We start from the raw sequence: 17,019 nt of genomic DNA on the forward strand, positions 1-17,019 counted from the left end.
ATGAACGCCACTTTGAACATGATAGGATACTCGAGATCAGCGCCATGAAGATGTATACTAGGAGAAAGGACTCGACCTGAGAAGTTCGAGGATCTTGTAACCCAGCATAAGTCAACGCTAAGCCTAGTTAAATACCTACTGAACTAGATGAAGTTCGAGTACATGGCCGGGCCGCAACTACAAGGTCATCGGAGCTGTACTTTCGGAGTACTTAACTAGGCGGCGGCTTGCCCCCCGCATCTACTGTAGTATCGGAGCTGCAATTCTGAAGAATGTATATGAATGATAATTTATTTTGAGGTATACTTGAAATATAGGAGTGATGATACATAAGATTCTACCTCATATACACAGTGAGACATACATCCCGAAAGGATGATATAATACACGACAGATACAAAAATCTCTCATCCAGATGTCTATTGCCCACCAGCAAGAGATCCCATCCAGCTTCTATCCTCACCCATAGTCTGCTTCCCTTTAGGAACGCGTCTCCCAACAAATGGAACAAGATCTTGCGTCAAAGCTTTAGCATCCTGGATTCGGCGAACAGTCTCATCTCTCCCGAGGATGGTCATCGTCTCCGGGATCCCAGGACCAGGTGCCGATGCAGATAGTGCCCAACGAAGGTAATGGTAGAGTTCCTTCTTGAAAATCTTATCCTTTGACCCTGTAGTCTCAGAAGAAAGCACGACGGCATCAGAGCCATCATAGGAGTTCACGTTGAAACGGTGGGTTTCGATTGTCCAATGGCTGGGTGGGACGAGAGTTAGACAGGCTGCCGCGGTGTGCAGGGCTTGCATGGGGACTGAGGGTGGGGAGGGGGATGTAGAAGTGGTTGTTGGGACAAAGGGGGCTCGATCGAGCTTTGTAGTGAAGAATGTTGAATTGCGCTCCTTGAATTCCGGCGCTGTGGTGTAGGATTTGGCGTCGGCGCGGAGGAGGGGGGCGATGTACTCTGCTAGGGTACGGCCTTTGAGAAGGGGGGTACTGGAAAGGTTAGATGATCAACTATATTTGGTAGAATGCTAAGGGTACTCACAGATCTTCTTCGGAGTGACTTTCTTTGACCTCGTTGCATACTCTGTCGACCATGTCGTCAAATTCGGGACCACCAGTTGCTGCGAAGCGCTGAGCATGCGCTTTTTGAAGGAACCAGAGCTTCTCAAAGGCGACGATAGTGTTGCCGCGGGTGATCTTCAGATTGAACTGATATCATGTTAGTAGACACTTGACAAGGTAGATAGAAAAACTTACAATCTGCTCGAGTTCTCCCAAGTCGAAAATGTCGGACTTTTGTAAATGCGACCAGCCTAGAAGAGCAGCGAAGTTGACCAATGTAGCCGGGAAGATTCCCTGCCGATCCTTGAATGAAGAGAGATCGATGTCCGCATTTCGTTTGCTCAGCTTCTGTCCAGACTTGTCCACCAGCAGAGGAACATGACCAAAACGCGGAGGCGTCCACTTGAATGCATTATACAATGCCATATGCATAGGAGTAGAGGGCATCCATTCCTGCTTCCGGTCAGAAATGGTTGGCGTATAGCGGAAAGTATAGACTTACAGTGCCCCGGATTACATGTGTGATCTCCATGCAATGGTCATCCACAACATTTGCCAAATGATATGTAGGAAAACCGTCTGACTTGATCATGATCGGATCATCATATACACGATCAATAAAATCCAATTTGTTGTTGTTTGGCTTATTCTGGCCCGTCTTGCCATAGACCAAATCGTTGAACATGGGATACCCATCCACCTTCAACCGGACAACATGTGCCCCTCCCTTGTGTGCCCGATCTTGCGACTCCTCGGATGAGATATCTGCACACTTTCGATCATATCCTGGAGGCAGTCCGGCTGAACTTCGGTGGCGGGCGTGAGCATCGAGTCGTTCTGAAGAACAGAAGCATCGGTAGGCATGTCCATTGGAGATCAGATCGTCGGCGTGAGATCGGTATAAGGCAGTTCGCTCAGACTATGTCATAGCAGGTCAGCCGTGATCAAGCGATGATAGTACAATGCCTTACTTGTCTATAAGGTCCGTATGGGCCTCCGACAACAGGACCTGTGATCGCATTAGTTCAGCCTATCATTCCAGCGCGCAAGTCTACTGTACCCTCATCCCAGTGAAGTCCTGCCCACTGTAGATCATCATATAGTCTCTGTTCCGCCCCAGGAATTGTCCGTTTCTATGCTCCTTAGTACATTGATAGCTATTCACACGTACGTCCAATGTAGACGAACCTGATCGGTATCTTCAATACGTAGCAAGAATTGACCACCGGTTCTTTTCGCAAGCAGGTAATTGAAGAGCGCAGTTCGCAGAGATCCAAGGTGAAGGTAGCCGGTCGGTGAAGGCGCAAAACGCGTGCGCGCGGGAGCATCGGGGAGGTTGGTCTTGCCCTTACGAGCTTGCGCGCTCGATGAATGGGCTCTGCATTGAATACAAGTCCAAGGTCGCCGGGCGAAGAGCCCAGTATGAGGACGTGGCATAGAGAGTTGAGGTGCTGGTATAAGGACGGATACTCGTTCTCGGGCGGTTTTTCGGAGAAGAAGTTTGGCTCCGCAGAGCTGCCGCTTCCTTAAACAAAATTTCGCCCGCAAACTCCGCTTGATCAACAACTTCTGCCTTGTTTGATCTTCACCTTCGCTTTGCTGTGAAGGATTTTTTCTTATCATTTTAAGCGCATCTTGGGGGCTTTTTTCTGCCATCGTCGAATAGAAGTACACAGCCAGTATGTTCCCAAGAAGCCCGCCGCTTTTTTTTGCCTCTGATTCGTCCTTTTTGGTTGCATCTTGCTAACAAATACTGCAGTGGTTAACGCTGAAGTCGACCTCTACGGTATGCAAATAACTGGTTCTCACGCGATATTATTGGACAGAAGATTAACTTGGGTTTTCTGGCAACAGAGGTCCTCGAGATTCATCGCGGTGCAAGCAAAGACGAAGTTCGACAGGCTTACCGCAAGGTACAGTTTTCCGCACAGTTTTTCGAGGCATGCAGTACTGACCGCATGCCATAGGCTGCTCTGTCCAACCACCCCGACAAAGTTGCCGAAGAAGAGCGCCCCGCTGCCGAGATCAAGTTCAAGGCTGTTCAGGAGGCATACGAGATCCTATACGATGATGACAAGCGCCACATCTATGACACACACGGCATGGGAGCCTTCAACGGCTCTGGTGAGCCAGGAATGGGTGGAATGGGCGGCGGTCCCGACCTAGATGATCTGCTGGCTCAGATGTTCGGTGGAATGGGCGGTATGGGAGGTATGCCTGGTATGGGAGGTATGGGAGGTATGCCCGGCATGGGTGGTGGCCCCCGTGGCAAGCGTACCAGCCCGAATGAGGAGACGGATTATGAAGTCAGCCTGGAGGACATGTACAAGGGCAAGACTGTTAAATTCGCCAGTACCAAGGAAGTCATTTGCAGTCTTTGCAACGGCAAAGGTGGCAAGGAGAAAGCGAAGGCTAAGAAATGCTCTACTTGCGATGGTTTGGGACATCGGGAAGTTCTCAAGAACATGGGTCAGTTCATCACTCGGGCCCAACAACCCTGTTCCACCTGCAATGCCCAGGGCGAGTTCTTCAGCCCCAAGGACAAGTGCAAAAAGTGCAAGGGCAGCAAGGTTGTTGAGGCAAAGAAGATGCTTGAGATCTACATCGCTCCCGGCGCACGGTAAGGTTCTTGACCACTCTGAATGGGAATGTAAGCTGATTGTTTATTAGTGAGGGCGAGAAGATTGTTCTCGAGGGTGAGGCCGACCAAGTACCAGGCCAGGAGCCTGGCGACATTATCTTCCGTCTGATTCAAGACGAGCACAAGGTGTTTGACCGCGCTGGTGCCGATCTCCGCGCTCAGATCAACATCACTCTGGCCGAAGCGTTGACCGGTTTCAGCCGTGTTGTCCTGACGCACCTTGACGGCCGTGGTATTGAGATCACACACCCCGCTGGCAGTATTCTCAAGCCTGGACAGGTTCTCACAGTTCGCGGCGAGGGAATGCCGATCAAGCGCAGCGATTCGCGCGGTGACCTATACCTGGTGGTGAATGTGGAGTTCCCCGAGCAGTCGTGGAAGCCAACTCCCGAAGTGCTGGAGAAGCTACAGGAGGTGCTCCCCAAGCCTGCAGCGCCCATTGAGGCCGCCACTGTGGATGAAGTCGATTACGACGCTCAGGGTAACATGGAAGAATTTGGCTCTCGCGATACCAATGGTGGCTCGGCCTGGCAAGATGATGAGGAAGAGGATGATGAGCCTGCGCAGTGCGCACCTCAGTAAAAGGCTAACAGTTCCCTATTCTGGCATAGAAGGCGTCCGGGGTGTGCATTTTTCTTTCTTTCTCCCTGGCTTTTCTACGATCATGACGAGTACAGTCCTTAGATTTATTTAAAAGATTCATTCGATATTCTTCACTCCGGTCAATTTTTAAGCGTAAGGATATAAATAAACGCATACATTTACAGGTGACCAGCGCTACAAGCAGGTTCACTTCCCCTGCTGTCGGCTGCTCCCCCATAGTGGGTATGCAAATTCAGCACAACCATACGAATATGATAGTTTTAGTTAGGTAAAGAGACTCGGAGGTACCCTAAAACGATGTGTATTTCTATGAAACCCCAATAAGTAATCGTCCAGCAAAGTCTGTACAAGTCCTTTATATGAAATTATCGCCATCTACCAACAAGTCGACAAAATATCCCGAAACTTCTCTTCCCGCAGCGCTGTATAAATCTTACTCAACTGAGATCCAATACACATCTTCCCGGCGGCATTCTCTCTGGTGTAAGTAGGGTGATCATCAATCCCTCTATGATGAGGAACTCCCAAGTCCTCCCGTACAAATGTGTACAGCTTCCGTGATGCACTGCAAAGGTAATTCTTCGTTGGAGGGTCCCTCAAGACTTCTTTGCGCACAGCATCATAACTTTCTTGCAAGGTAGCAGCCACGCTACTCTTCCAATTGCTGATATCCTGCGAAACGCCATCACCCGCGGGTAGGAGATCAAGAAGAGCTCCGACTGAACAATTTGTGGCTGTCACGCAGCGATTGGAAAGATCGCTTGTGCTGCTTCGGCGCCAGTGTTGCATGAGTTCTTCCCAGATTGATTTTTGGATATTCTCCAGCTGTGCAGGGAGTATGGATGGACAAGTGTTTGCTGTTATGGTGTCGATTTTGGCGCGTGCGTCTTTGACGAATTCTGCGTGGAGTACGCGGAGATCGAGGGCTTGGCATAGGACGTATAGGTACGCTGATACCATTAGCGATAGGATTTCAACGGCATCACCTGCGTAGCGACTGCTGATGAATGCCAGTGAGTTCAGTCCTTGGTTGTGCATCTCTGCGGACTGGACGTGGTTGCTGACCGGGTGGTTCAGATACCCGAGCTCGGATGTGTATGCTGCCATGTTGATGTCTATACCCTTGAAAGCAAAGGAAAGGCTTGGGTCATCCGTGCTCAAGTTCGGGGGCAGGCCGTTACTCAAGGCAGGGTTGATTAACTCAGAGCACTGGGAGAAAATCATCTTGCCGATCATCTGCATGGCGCTTAATGTTTTCTCCATGGCAGAGGTTATGGCTGCGGCCTGGAAGTTCCCTCCATGATGAACATGTCCGTTAGATGGGTCGGTGAGAGGGTTGTCAGTGGTGGAATTCAGTTCAGCTGAGACTTGCTGCAGGGCCAAGGCCATGTTTTCTATTTGTGGACCCAGCCACTGGGTGGATGTTCGCAGAGCGTAGCGATCTTGAGCTAGTCCTTCGTGCTCGGGGCCAGCGGCGGTGACTAATTTAGAGTCACCCAGGAAATGGAAGATGTTCTTAGCAGTCTCGATTTGACCGTCATGGGGTCGAACGGCAGCAATAAAGGGGTGGTAGTTATTTATCGAGCCCAGCATCGCTTCAGTTCCCATGGCTGTTAAAAGCTGGGATATTAGGACGAGCTGATTGGCCTCAAACAGGACTAAGCTTGCAGCGCCAGTGCTGAATGCGGTCCCGTTAAGAAGACCGAGTCCCTCCTTTGGACCGAAGACGAGGGGCTCAAGGTTCAGCTCCTTCAATGCTTGATCAGCACCAATAATCTCTCCATTTCCCTTGTCAACTGAGATGTCCGGGTTTCCCTCTAGAGCACCAGCGATGTATGAAAGTGGCATCAGATCACCCGAGGCAGAGATGCTGCCTCTGAGAGGAACGACTGGAGTCATGGAATTGCGCAGCAAAGCTAGCATGTACTCAACCACTTCAATTCGAACCGATGAGTGACCACGCAGCAAGGAGTTGCATCGAGTCAACATTGCAGCTCTGACCACTGGAACAGGGACGCTGTGGCTTTTTAAAGACTGAAGAATAGCAGAGCTTTCCCGTCCTCGATCACTAGGGAGCAAGACAGCCGAGCTCTGATGCTGGAGCAGTGCCTTCTGCAAGGCGATATAGTTTGTTGTTCGGGTGTCTGCACTTCCTCCGAAGCCGGTATTGATACCGTAGACGACTTCATCTCGGGCGAGCTTTTGACTGAGAAGCGTTACACTTTGTTTGATCAATTGATGCACCTCCACATTGTCGGTAACTGTCGCATTGTGTCCATGCCTTTCACAGGTAAGCATGAAATCGCAAGATTTAGCGGAAAGGTACCATACCGAGCAACGGCAACAACAGAGCCCAGGTCAAGAGAGTAGCCGTCCAAAACGACTTTTGTGTCATGTGTCAAAAGATCACGGACTTGGTGGCATGTTTGGAGTGTAGCATCTGTAAAGGACGAGCTTTGCTTCGGATTGCCGACCGGGGTTACCGTACATACCGAGGGTGGGTAGAAATCACCTGAGTCACCCATTGTATATAAAATTGGATCTGAAGGTGTGAAGGTGAAGTTGTGAGAGATATCTTTGGAATGCGTCGGGTCACGAGTTAAATATGATCAGCACCGATGCCAAGGCTCTGCTCACATGTAACAAGTGTAAGCCCTAGAGAATGGAAATTATTATATAATTTTTATTTTCTTTACTTTTTTTTGAATTCAAAGTTTGAGAAACCGCAAACGGTTGGAAGCTACAGGAAATTGTTTCTCCACTTGAGTCGATCTTACCGGGATTGGTCAGTTCGGGTCTATTAGCCGTCAGGGGATACAGATCTTTCGTCAGGAAATCTGACAGCGGCCAAAATAACCACATGCATTATCTGTGAGGTAGACTGTGCTGAGCTCGCCTCACTCGTCAAAGTTTCCAACTGGAGAGGCATTTTCGGGGCGAGATCTGCAAGGTTCCTCATTCGTTAGCGTTTGTAGGGGTATCTGTACCGAGACTTGGATCAAGTGGCGTTCTATAGCTGATTTACTTTCAACTTTGCTTTCAAGACAGCTATTTATTCAGTCACTGGAATAGTCTAGCTCGTGGCAATCGTGTAACCAAATCTTGAAAATTGTGAGCTAGTGAACTAGTTCCACAATTACCCTGAGATCTGGTAGATCAGTCGATCTATCACATTCCGATCAATAATATTATAAATCCACCTTGCGTTCCACAAGGCCTGTTTAGCTTCAGTTGCAGCTTCTCAAGTCCACAGCCACGAAATGTAGCAAGAACAAGTCTCAGCAGTAGGTCAGGGTATCAATCGTTATCAACATACCTTGAGCCAACCAAGGTAGAGGATAAGACGGGAAGAAACGGACTTACGTGGATCCCCACCTTAGTAGCTTTCGTGGCTTGAATTAGCATAAACAGTTCTGTATTTACTTAGTCACTCGTGCATCAGATCCACAGCGAACTCCTCACTGTTCAGCTACCCCGTTAAAAAAACGTAATAGGTGTCCCACATTTGTAGATTTTATACGGAGATACAATATACGGAGTTGTCCGTACATCACAATCCTTCCGGTGGCTCAAAAGGGAACCCTGGAAAGTTAACTAATCGCCGATCAGTTATTAACTAGTCTCACCGATCCATCGGTTACTATCGGGGTGGGGTTACATCAACCTAGCTTAAGGCTGAAGAGTCCAAGGTCATAGCCTAGTTTGACAGGTGCATTATCTCTGTGCAGGAAACAACGCTAATGCAGTCATTTTGATAATCTACTCGGCTATTGGGTACTGATCTGTCGATAGCCCAAGTGGCTGACTGAAATTGAATACCACCTTTCTTTCAAAATCAGGATGTTGATTGTCATATCTGAGGATGCGATCCAGAATGCGTGGACAGCTGGCGACTGGCGTCGACCAAGGGGAAGAACACCCAGGTAATACGTGAAGGGTTCGGTCCAGTCAATCAGTCTGATAGACCAAGTTAGTCTCCACCATCTAAACCATTCCTGTAGCTAACGTAAGCATAAACCCCATTGTTCCAGCTTCTGCATTCTAGAGATCCAACTTTCAAATCACACTCGGGCCCTTGCTTGCTTTCTGAGCTTGTACCAGGTCTCCAAAATACGCAAGATGCCTCCTAGGAACAATTGTTTGAGTTGCGTTGTGTGGCGACTCTAAAGTTTGTCTTTATCAGCATAACCTGTAGTAAAATCAGCTAATTAAAGAATAAACATACCTTTGTCGGACCAGCACCAGCTAGGGTGTGTCTACTCTGGAAGACTTAATAGGCCTCGAACGAGCCCGCGAAAACGACCGTAGAGATTCTGATTTTCTACCCATTAGCGTAACTCTTAATCTTGATAGCTGATATTTGCCATATAAAAGAAAACTTAATTGAGATCATACTTACTATAATATGCCTTATCGTTGACGACTCGTATGATCATATAAATAATATAGCTTTATATGGAGGTGAGTAAGTCCGCCCTAAATGATTTAGAATAGGTGAAACCGTTAACTCTGGTAGATTCAATGTTATTAAAAATAGCGTGAGAAAAGCCTACCTAGTCTATTAATCACTATTACTCAGTCCTAATAGCATTCTAAATAAAGGATCTCATATAAGGTGTTCTCGAGGTAAACATCTATTCAATACTTATATAGTTACTAATCGGTTCGGGCAATATTTTTCTTACTTCAGGCCCATCTCCATAGTGCCAGTCAAGATGGATAAAGGGTGGGAATAAGGCTCTCCAAATCATCATTCAGGGAAAGGGTCGTGGAATTTGAATTACATTGGTACTGTTGGCCAAAGGGCCCACCAGTATTAAACCTTAGGAAACTCCTTATATCCCTGGCCAGCAACAAATGTATCCATCCACGATCTCTGCTTACGATCCTGGCTAAGCTCCCAGTACCTCTCTGCATGAGCAATGCCGCTAATAGCGCCACTAGCAAAGTCGCCATTGGCAAGGCGTTCGTCTCCATAGTAAAAGCTATGTAAATGTTAAGCTTAGCTTGATCCCGGAAATAGATGGGATGCTCACGTAAATCCTTTGCCTTCAAATGCAATGGTAGCATTCTCGATTACATGGCCCATGGCAGTCTTTCCAAGACCGAGGCTTACTAGGCGAGGCATAGGCATCATGTTAAGTCCATTGGCTGTGTAGATGAACGACTTGGGCACTTCATCCGGAAGAGTCTCAAACCCCCTGACAGCCTCCTGTGCGGCAAGGTAGGCTGACGTGAAGTTCACGGCCAGGTCATAATTAAGTTGACCGAGACTGAGTGAAAGGGGATTCTGTGGCTGTGCTGGGAAGACATGGTACGCTGTAGGATGGTGTTAGCTCTTTGGTCGGAGATGAACAAAATATTGGACATGTTTACCATTGTGGATCACCACATTTGGAGCCCTTCCGTATTTGGTCTTGACTTGAGCAAACCATATAGGGATTTCCTCGGGGTTGGAAAGGTCACCCTGGATGTAGAAGTAGGAGGGATCGAAAGAGGTCGATTTTCCGCGACTCACGAGGGCTACTTGGTATCCTTGCGCCGCAAAGTGCTTTGCAGTTGCAGTGGCAACATTGGGCCCTGCGCCGAGGATAAACAGAACTTTGCCGTTTGTCATTGTACTGATAAGGTAGGTTGTAGATACTAGCGATACTGGCCAAAGAAAGAGGGAGACAACTCCATTTATAAGGATGACTGAGGCTTAGCACCGCGTACCGGAGTAGGTCACTTCTAATAATATCATGATCAGTTTCTACCTAGTCTCTTAGTTTTCCCCGGGGAATGGCCAAGCAGGGAATCAACTTCGTCAGCAAGCCGGCGAAATTCGCCGCACCGGTACAATGCGCTACCAGTTTTTCAGAGCCAATCAAACCAGCAGGCCGAATTCTTCCTGGTGTATATTAGATCAACGCTCTACGGTAATCGTATTTTACATGAGAAGCTGTCTCATTTCCAGACTGGTCGTGTCTTTTTGTAAAATGAAAAGCTTTATTCGTCTTTTTTACTATCCCAATATGCCAGCATTTCACACTTTCGCGAAAATGCGTACATTTGCGAGGCGCCTCTTTCTGGTTGCCAATGTTTACCATGTAAAATGGCCATGCCTCCATCGATGTCATTTTCGTTTGACCAAGTAAGAAACCACAAGTAGTGTAACCTTCTCCAAGGTAGAGGGCCCGTCCAGTTATGAGCGTAATTAAGTATATCTTGGTCAGGGAGGCCGTTGTAGAAAAGTTGTGGCTGCGCAAGTATTCTCAAGTAATACTGAAAAATCTCAGTGCTTGGTTTAAATAGGATCAATCCACTGTTGAAATAGTCGTGCTTGTGGTCGAGGTCGAGAAAAGGATAAGGATGTTCCCTGTCTCCAAATTCAGGCGTTGCAGAGAAAACGAACGTATCTGGGAGCGAGTTTAGTCCCGCTCTCTGAATTGTTGTTTGAGGAGTAGAGCTGAGATCCTCAAATATCCGATCTATTGGACGCATAACGGCCATGTCCGTGTCCATCATGAGTACCCTTTCGTATGGCATTATTTCCGGATCAAATAGGCGCAGTTTTGTAAACGTCTCAACCCAGCGTGGTTCTTGAATTGATATGTTGGTGAGTATATGATCCGTCTCGATAACAATTGCTCCATCTTGTCTTAATCTTTCACGCTTGCTTTGCCGGACGTCTTTGCTGACGAGAATGACAAAGGGATTTGGATCCGTGAGCTTAGTGCTGGGGGCATGTAATAGCTGATAGGCAAGTGTCCGTGCTCCCACATAATACCAGTCATCATCGTCGGTGTCGCCTTCTTGACTGTGCCAGTAAGCACCAAGAAAGGTGCCAATAGCATAAATGGGTTTCGATGGAAGGATGCCAGAAGTTGAATCAAGAGTCAATGGGATGTTAAAAATCGTCAAATGTTTGGAACGGAGCCGGTAGCAGACTGAAATGATTTGTTGAGAGAAAAATATTCGCAAGAAAATAGAGAATAAAGCAGCTCGCTAGGAAACGAATAATAGAAAATATTTTAGGTTGTTGGCGCATAATATGGAGTTAATGCATATCGTGGTCATTTCATCCTGAGTGGCCCGAGAAGGGCTCCAATTCCTATAAAAAAGTCAGAATACAAACACACACACTAAAAATTATTTTTTTGAGTTCAATTTCGTACGCAATATTTACTTGCCTCTCACAGTCTTACAAGTCCTGTGGCATTCTTCAGCTGCCATTCTATCGCTCTCATTGGCCCATTAACAAGCTTGGCTCTCCACGGACTAATGGCTCGATCCTAGACCGGACCAAATCGAACCAATAGTGGTTAATAAGACCCACAGATATCAAAGATCAACATTGATCTATGTCCGAAACTAGCATCTCTGGCCCTTGCCTCAGATCTTGGCCGGCGATCACTCGCATGGAACAAAGAGCTCATCAGGACTCATTCATCTCTCTCATCCAGTCTAGAAATGCCAAAAATCTCACCTATATCATCCATACTCGCGAGATGTAGACTTCGTCGCCGCTCCGACATGATAGGGCTGTATGTACAAAGAATTAGCCGTGCAAAATCTAAAACACCGAAGGACGAGAGAGCGGACGCGAAACTCTGTTCTTCACCAGTTTTCAGACCGGCAGCAAACCACTCGAAAAATATCCGCCTTAGGCCAAAACTGCGAAGCAAGGGGAAGCTTCAAGGCAAAGCCGGGATAAACTGGGCATGAAACTTCCGTGAGTTGGGACTTTGCATTAAAAAGAAAAATGGTGAGATGAAAATCAATGTCGAATCATGGAGGACATGCCTTAATCTTGTGTCCCAAGCTCATAATTGAATCACAAGCATTTCATCTCCTTCAATTCTGAAGGATGCGTTTCAACGGGATGGACTTTTCACCACCCCACAGGCGCCTTAGCCAGGTGGCTGTATTTAGCACCCTGGGACTCACCGAGAAGCACCTGGGGGCACAATCTGGGCGAGTTGCCCGAAAATTCCGCGTCCTGTGAGCTCCCAAGGGCTGAGGAGGAAGTGACAAGAGTGGGATTTAAACCCAAGCCCTAAAAACGAGATACGGAAATCAGGATCAGGTGAACCTGAGCTGTACGCCTTGGACCAAGTCGGCCATCTTGCCTGTTGATAAAAGGTTTGAAATGAGCCCCAATCTGCGAAGCGAGGGTCTGAATTGGTAACAAGTTGTTCCAATTGACTGCCACCAAAGATGAGAATCGGAGAGTTCGCCACTGCAGCTGCATGACTCATAGCGCGCTCTGCACTCGTCCAAACCTCATCCCACGAAAGTGAAGGTTTGATTTCTGGCAGAAGGTCGTTGGCCACATTTGATGAAGGGCGATTGGTCGGACGGTTTGCGGCTGAATATAAAGGGCAGAATAACTCGTTTCTTTCATGAGATGACGATGTTACGTGGACACCAAAATTTGTTTTGAAATGGAAATGGTGGGCGTAACTGGCTAAAAGTTAGGTACTTGGGAAGTGAACTGGACGAGTATGAGGATGAGGATGATATTCCGTAGCTGCACCGAGCAGTATTCCTATGGTTCGCCGTAGGGTGTATCTACCAGCTGGGAGACGGCCGTCGTATTTGCCGAGTCCTGAGTATGCCAACATGTCCATGCCAGTCTAGCATTGTGCAATCGCTTATCACTTATGCAGCTATTGGACATTTATCGAATGTCAAAGTGCTCACTTCCAAGGTTTGTCTACGTTTCTCTTGCGTAAACAGTTGTGTAAATACCTTGATCTCGCAGTGCTCCCTGGCCCAAGCCATACAGCCAAGCGAGCCAAGACCGTCTTCTAGATTATCCCAACTATTGGAGTATGGGGTCAGCTGACCCCCTCCGTTTGCTAGCACCTGCATGTCTTTAGCTAGACCTCCCTCTCCTTCTCTTTCTTTCCTCCATCGATCTCGGAATACAGATCTTGTCCCTTTCTTCTGTTTCCAAGCTACCATGTAGCCCTTTCTTCCCCTGGACGGCACAACACCACCCACTACCCGATTGTTTATAAATTTATATGTAAACAGAATACTGTGAGCTGCCAGGTGGTATTGGAAGCGCAATTAATTATTGTGGATGAGGTCTTCAGTGCAACCTCTCAATGCTCAGCTTCAATTTGGCTTTTTTTGCTTAGAAAGTACATGCACCAAAATTTCTGGAGCATATGAGAAATCTAGTGCCCTAGAATATCCCATGTGCACGAGAGAGACAAAACTTCTATCTGCACCTTCATCCCTCTTCGAACACGCCCACAAGATGTTTTCTTCTTGCCTTTGAAGTCCGAGCACATGTCAACAAGAGCCCTCGTGTTTCTTACAACCTTTCATATCATAAAATATTTCATATCCCCTGTCAATTCTCCGTTATGCTTGAACATTATTCCAGTTTTATGCGCATCATGAAAATGCTGATGTTTTTATAGCGATGGCTTTCAACCGCAGCATGTATTCCACTACGATCGGCCACCCAGGGCCAGCTCTGATCGCCTCAACCACTCTCAGCACCCCCAAGAACCCGCACGAGTTGGCTGAGATTCGCGCCCTTCTCGCAAAGCTCGAAGCTAGACGACGCCAGTACTGTACCAAGATCCGATCCCGGATTGAGCTCAACAAGGAGGTCTACCGCGATCTTGCCTACAGCAGACGAAAAAACATCCACGTGATGGAAATTGTTGCTAGTTGGGTTGAATTGTTGAACGATATTTCAGTCGAATTTTAGATCATCAAGGCAATAAGCAGGGAGGTTATAGACCGTATGGAACGCCCTTACCTTTGAATTCTTGAGAATATCTGCCAAATTTAAGGTGGTCAAGGCTAAGAGCATGGGGTTATGAAGCGCCTGTACATCTGATTATCTGAGAACAGTTGCCAAATTTTGACTCGATGAAGCACAGAATCTCGGGATGTTGTTCATTGACCTAAAATATTCAGCAGAGACAAGGTCCGCTCGATAACGTTTCGAATGCTCATTAAATACAACTAAATGCACATTCTGTGGGTATATGCGTTTTCCAAGGTCATTGTGCCATATCGCGATAGGAGGTTCATTCATGGTAGCTCATAAGCCGTATTTGGAGTCTGCATCCCCTTTCTTCTATCCACATTCGGTTGTGTAGCTGACAGTTCCGCTTTGGCGGCGTCTGAATGGAGCTCTGAGGGTGGTGCATTGGCTTGAAGTTCTGGAGGCTCGTGTGCACCCTGTAGTTCTCGTCGACTTTCCCAATTCGGGGGTCCTGCACCTTCTGCATCTCCGGGAGTCTTGCGAGTCCTTCGGAAGTACCATAATACTAGTCCGCCGACTAGAGCCATTCCGGCTATAGCACCCACTACAGGACCTGCAATCCAAGCCTGGGAAGAGGAAGAAGAGGGGGTGGATGCTTGTGAAGTATTCGAGGCCATCGCTGTAGAAGTATTAGGGGCCTATGTAGTGGTCGCAGCGCTAGCAGGCGAGGCGTTGGTCGTAGTCATAGGCGTACTCGCCGCCGCCAGCTTCTCCAAGCCCGAAACAACAGGAATAGTAGCAAACGTCAAAGTCGGCTCAACGGTAACGGTTGTTCCATCCACAGAAGATGAATTGGAAGTAGTGCCACTGGAATACCACGAATTGGTAGACAATACACAATCAGCACCCATTGAAGAATCCGTAATCACGCACGATGCACTTCCGGTAACAATCCACAATATTGATCTGTAATAAGTGGTGATATCGAAATTCATTCCTTGAATCGAGGGACCGACGGTAACAGTCTGCGGCCAGAGCATGCCGGAAGAACTGCAGATGGAGCTCGCTGAAGATTGACAATCCAATTCGAGAGTGGTGGCTGTCGCGTCGACTGAGATTACACTTCCTTCTAGTAAAGTCATATTTTCGGACATGAGTTTCCGCATCAGTTGGATCGTTGTTGTTGATGTCGCTGTGCTCTCCGCACCAGCCATGGCTGGTATCATTATAGCAGCAGCGGTCACAAGAGACTGTAGGAAAAGCATTGGGGCGACGGACGAAATGATTTTGCGCACCCGGCCTTGGGGCTGTTTATCTTTTAAAGGCCCAACCGGCCTAAGCGTTGGGATGACTCTATCCTGTTGTTTCCCCTTAAGAATTGCGAACGGTCCAATCGCAAGGCAGTCGGACAAATTGCGATTGGTCAGTGTGTGAAATTCCGTATGATCCTTTCCTGATCACCTCTAATTCAGTGGATCTGGGAGTAATCCTTTCTTAGAGGAACTTAGCCTGCTGGAGCCGTTGTCAACAACTTTTGGGTCTGACTGGTTGTTCTCCCGTTCAGTCACCTGCCTGTGACGATCTCTAACCCAGCATGGGCTTTGCGCGACCCACAACTGGAGCTAATTTTGGGGTCCAGCCTTTTTATAGGCTTTTTATGGATGCACCGTGCACCACTTGGATGAGAAATTAAGAGTCAAGGGATTCAATTGGTATTGGAAGCGGTAAAATCCGAACATGTCGTCTTGATCTCTGCTGGTATGATTATCTTTGATATATGAATTGTTTATGATCCTTACATCTTTCCCAGCTCCACCAAAATTATCATGTCTTCCATTGTTGAACATTATGTTGACATTTGTACCTCTGGTTCCTTGTGTATAGTCACGAATCACGAAGCCCGCTATCATGGCTCTGTCATTGTTCTCTCGGATTAGTGTATTCTCCGTAAAACCCTTTCTTATTTCAATTCTTATCCTCCATCTCTCTAACCATGGCCATTGTCAGAAGTTATATCCATAATACCATCAAGATCTTAATATAAGATGAAGGTTCACACAGCCCAGAGCACCGGAGATAAAGCATCAGCCGGAGATAAACATCCCTTGTACTCTGTCGTCATCCAAATCCCTCTAATCCAGATCTCACTTTAACATCTACCACACAATGAAACTCATCCTTGCAGGCTCGACAGGATTTGTCGGTCGCGAAGTTCTTAATCAGTGCCTGGCAAACCCCGCCATAACTTCAATCGTAGCACTGAGTCGACGCGACCTGCCAGCCCACGACAAACTCAAAGTGGCGGTGATCGACGACTTCCTTTCGTACCCCGAGTCAGTCCGCGAAGATATCAAAGGTGCAGATGCATGTATTTGGTATAGCCTCTCCAAAAAAACCACCTGGTACACCCTTGATTAATATATACCAGGACGATTGGCTTAACGCCTGGAAAGGTCCCCAGACTTGATGATGGGACAGCACAACGCGTCAATATAGAATACACATTGACAGCAGCGCGGGTATTTCACGAGGTTTGTCAGAAACCTTTCCGGTTTGTGTATGTTAGTGGTGCCGGCACGGAGCGGAATCAGAGTAAGTCGCTGTGGGTTATGCAGGATTATCGACGTCTCAGGGTAAGTGAAAACTCTCGCGGGCATTGAAGAGCATGCTTATTGAATGGAATGTAGGGACGAGTTGAGACTCTGCTGTTGAATTTCGCCAAGGATCATTCGGGTTTTAAGTCGTATATTATGCGGCCTGCTATGATTATCTCACCGGGAATGAGTTTGCACAGCTTGGTATTTGGGCTTGGACCGTCAGTTAGGGTGGATGTTCTTGCTAGATCTATGATTGATCTGGCTCTCAAGGGTGGGGAGAAAGGAGTTTGGGAAAATTCGGATATGAGATAGTATAATTTGACGGAATGGATCTGAGTGTATGAAATGGCGGTTTTATGCAGCACTAGGTTTTACATTGAATGGTTTCACGTTTATCTACT

At 47.4% G+C, this 17,019-nt stretch overlaps 8 protein-coding genes across 8 annotated transcripts; 3 read left to right on the forward strand and 5 right to left on the reverse strand.

Moving 5' to 3' along the window:
• Positions 1-419: 419 nt before the first annotated feature.
• On the reverse strand, positions 420-2,499 carry N7520_007797 (glutamate--tRNA ligase MSE1; the record flags this gene model as incomplete). The annotated part of the gene is made up of 7 exons (XM_057141731.1): positions 420-990; positions 1,043-1,209; positions 1,258-1,515; positions 1,565-1,981; positions 2,034-2,071; positions 2,123-2,195; positions 2,251-2,499. The coding sequence occupies 7 exons, from the start codon at positions 2,497-2,499 to the stop codon at positions 420-422; spliced, it is 1,773 nt and encodes a 590-aa protein (XP_056995737.1).
• Positions 2,434-4,285, forward strand: N7520_007798 (putative DnaJ domain protein (Mas5); the record flags this gene model as incomplete). The annotated part of the gene is made up of 5 exons (XM_057141732.1): positions 2,434-2,482; positions 2,822-2,848; positions 2,917-2,975; positions 3,030-3,682; positions 3,733-4,285. The coding sequence occupies 5 exons, from the start codon at positions 2,434-2,436 to the stop codon at positions 4,283-4,285; spliced, it is 1,341 nt and encodes a 446-aa protein (XP_056995738.1).
• Positions 4,286-4,681: 396 nt separating this feature from the next.
• On the reverse strand, positions 4,682-6,831 carry N7520_007799 (L-Aspartase-like protein; the record flags this gene model as incomplete). The annotated part of the gene is made up of 2 exons (XM_057141733.1): positions 4,682-6,587; positions 6,638-6,831. The coding sequence occupies 2 exons, from the start codon at positions 6,829-6,831 to the stop codon at positions 4,682-4,684; spliced, it is 2,100 nt and encodes a 699-aa protein (XP_056995739.1).
• A 2,291-nt stretch (positions 6,832-9,122) lies between these two features.
• On the reverse strand, positions 9,123-9,923 carry N7520_007800 (short chain type dehydrogenase; the record flags this gene model as incomplete). The annotated part of the gene is made up of 3 exons (XM_057141734.1): positions 9,123-9,291; positions 9,343-9,625; positions 9,683-9,923. The coding sequence occupies 3 exons, from the start codon at positions 9,921-9,923 to the stop codon at positions 9,123-9,125; spliced, it is 693 nt and encodes a 230-aa protein (XP_056995740.1).
• Positions 9,924-13,742: 3,819 nt separating this feature from the next.
• Positions 13,743-14,018, forward strand: N7520_007801 (uncharacterized protein; the record flags this gene model as incomplete). Its single annotated transcript, XM_057141735.1, has 1 exon — positions 13,743-14,018. One exon carries the CDS (start codon positions 13,743-13,745, stop codon positions 14,016-14,018), a length of 276 nt encoding a protein of 91 aa, XP_056995741.1.
• Positions 14,019-14,347: 329 nt separating this feature from the next.
• Positions 14,348-14,698, reverse strand: N7520_007802 (EGFR-like transmembrane domain-containing protein; the record flags this gene model as incomplete). Its single annotated transcript, XM_057141736.1, has 1 exon — positions 14,348-14,698. One exon carries the CDS (start codon positions 14,696-14,698, stop codon positions 14,348-14,350), a length of 351 nt encoding a protein of 116 aa, XP_056995742.1.
• A 21-nt stretch (positions 14,699-14,719) lies between these two features.
• On the reverse strand, positions 14,720-15,286 carry N7520_007803 (uncharacterized protein; the record flags this gene model as incomplete). Its single annotated transcript, XM_057141737.1, has 1 exon — positions 14,720-15,286. The coding sequence occupies one exon, from the start codon at positions 15,284-15,286 to the stop codon at positions 14,720-14,722; it is 567 nt and encodes a 188-aa protein (XP_056995743.1).
• Positions 15,287-16,187: 901 nt separating this feature from the next.
• N7520_007804 (putative nucleoside-diphosphate-sugar epimerase) lies at positions 16,188-16,930 on the forward strand (the record flags this gene model as incomplete). Its single annotated transcript, XM_057141738.1, has 3 exons — positions 16,188-16,396; positions 16,450-16,654; positions 16,709-16,930. The coding sequence occupies 3 exons, from the start codon at positions 16,188-16,190 to the stop codon at positions 16,928-16,930; spliced, it is 636 nt and encodes a 211-aa protein (XP_056995744.1).
• Positions 16,931-17,019: the final 89 nt, after the last annotated feature.

Source organism: Penicillium odoratum, assembly GCF_028828045.1.
Source record: "Penicillium odoratum strain IBT 22623 chromosome Unknown utg000005l_segment0_segment0, whole genome shotgun sequence".
In the NCBI taxonomy this organism is placed as follows: Eukaryota; Fungi; Ascomycota; class Eurotiomycetes; order Eurotiales; family Aspergillaceae; genus Penicillium; species Penicillium odoratum.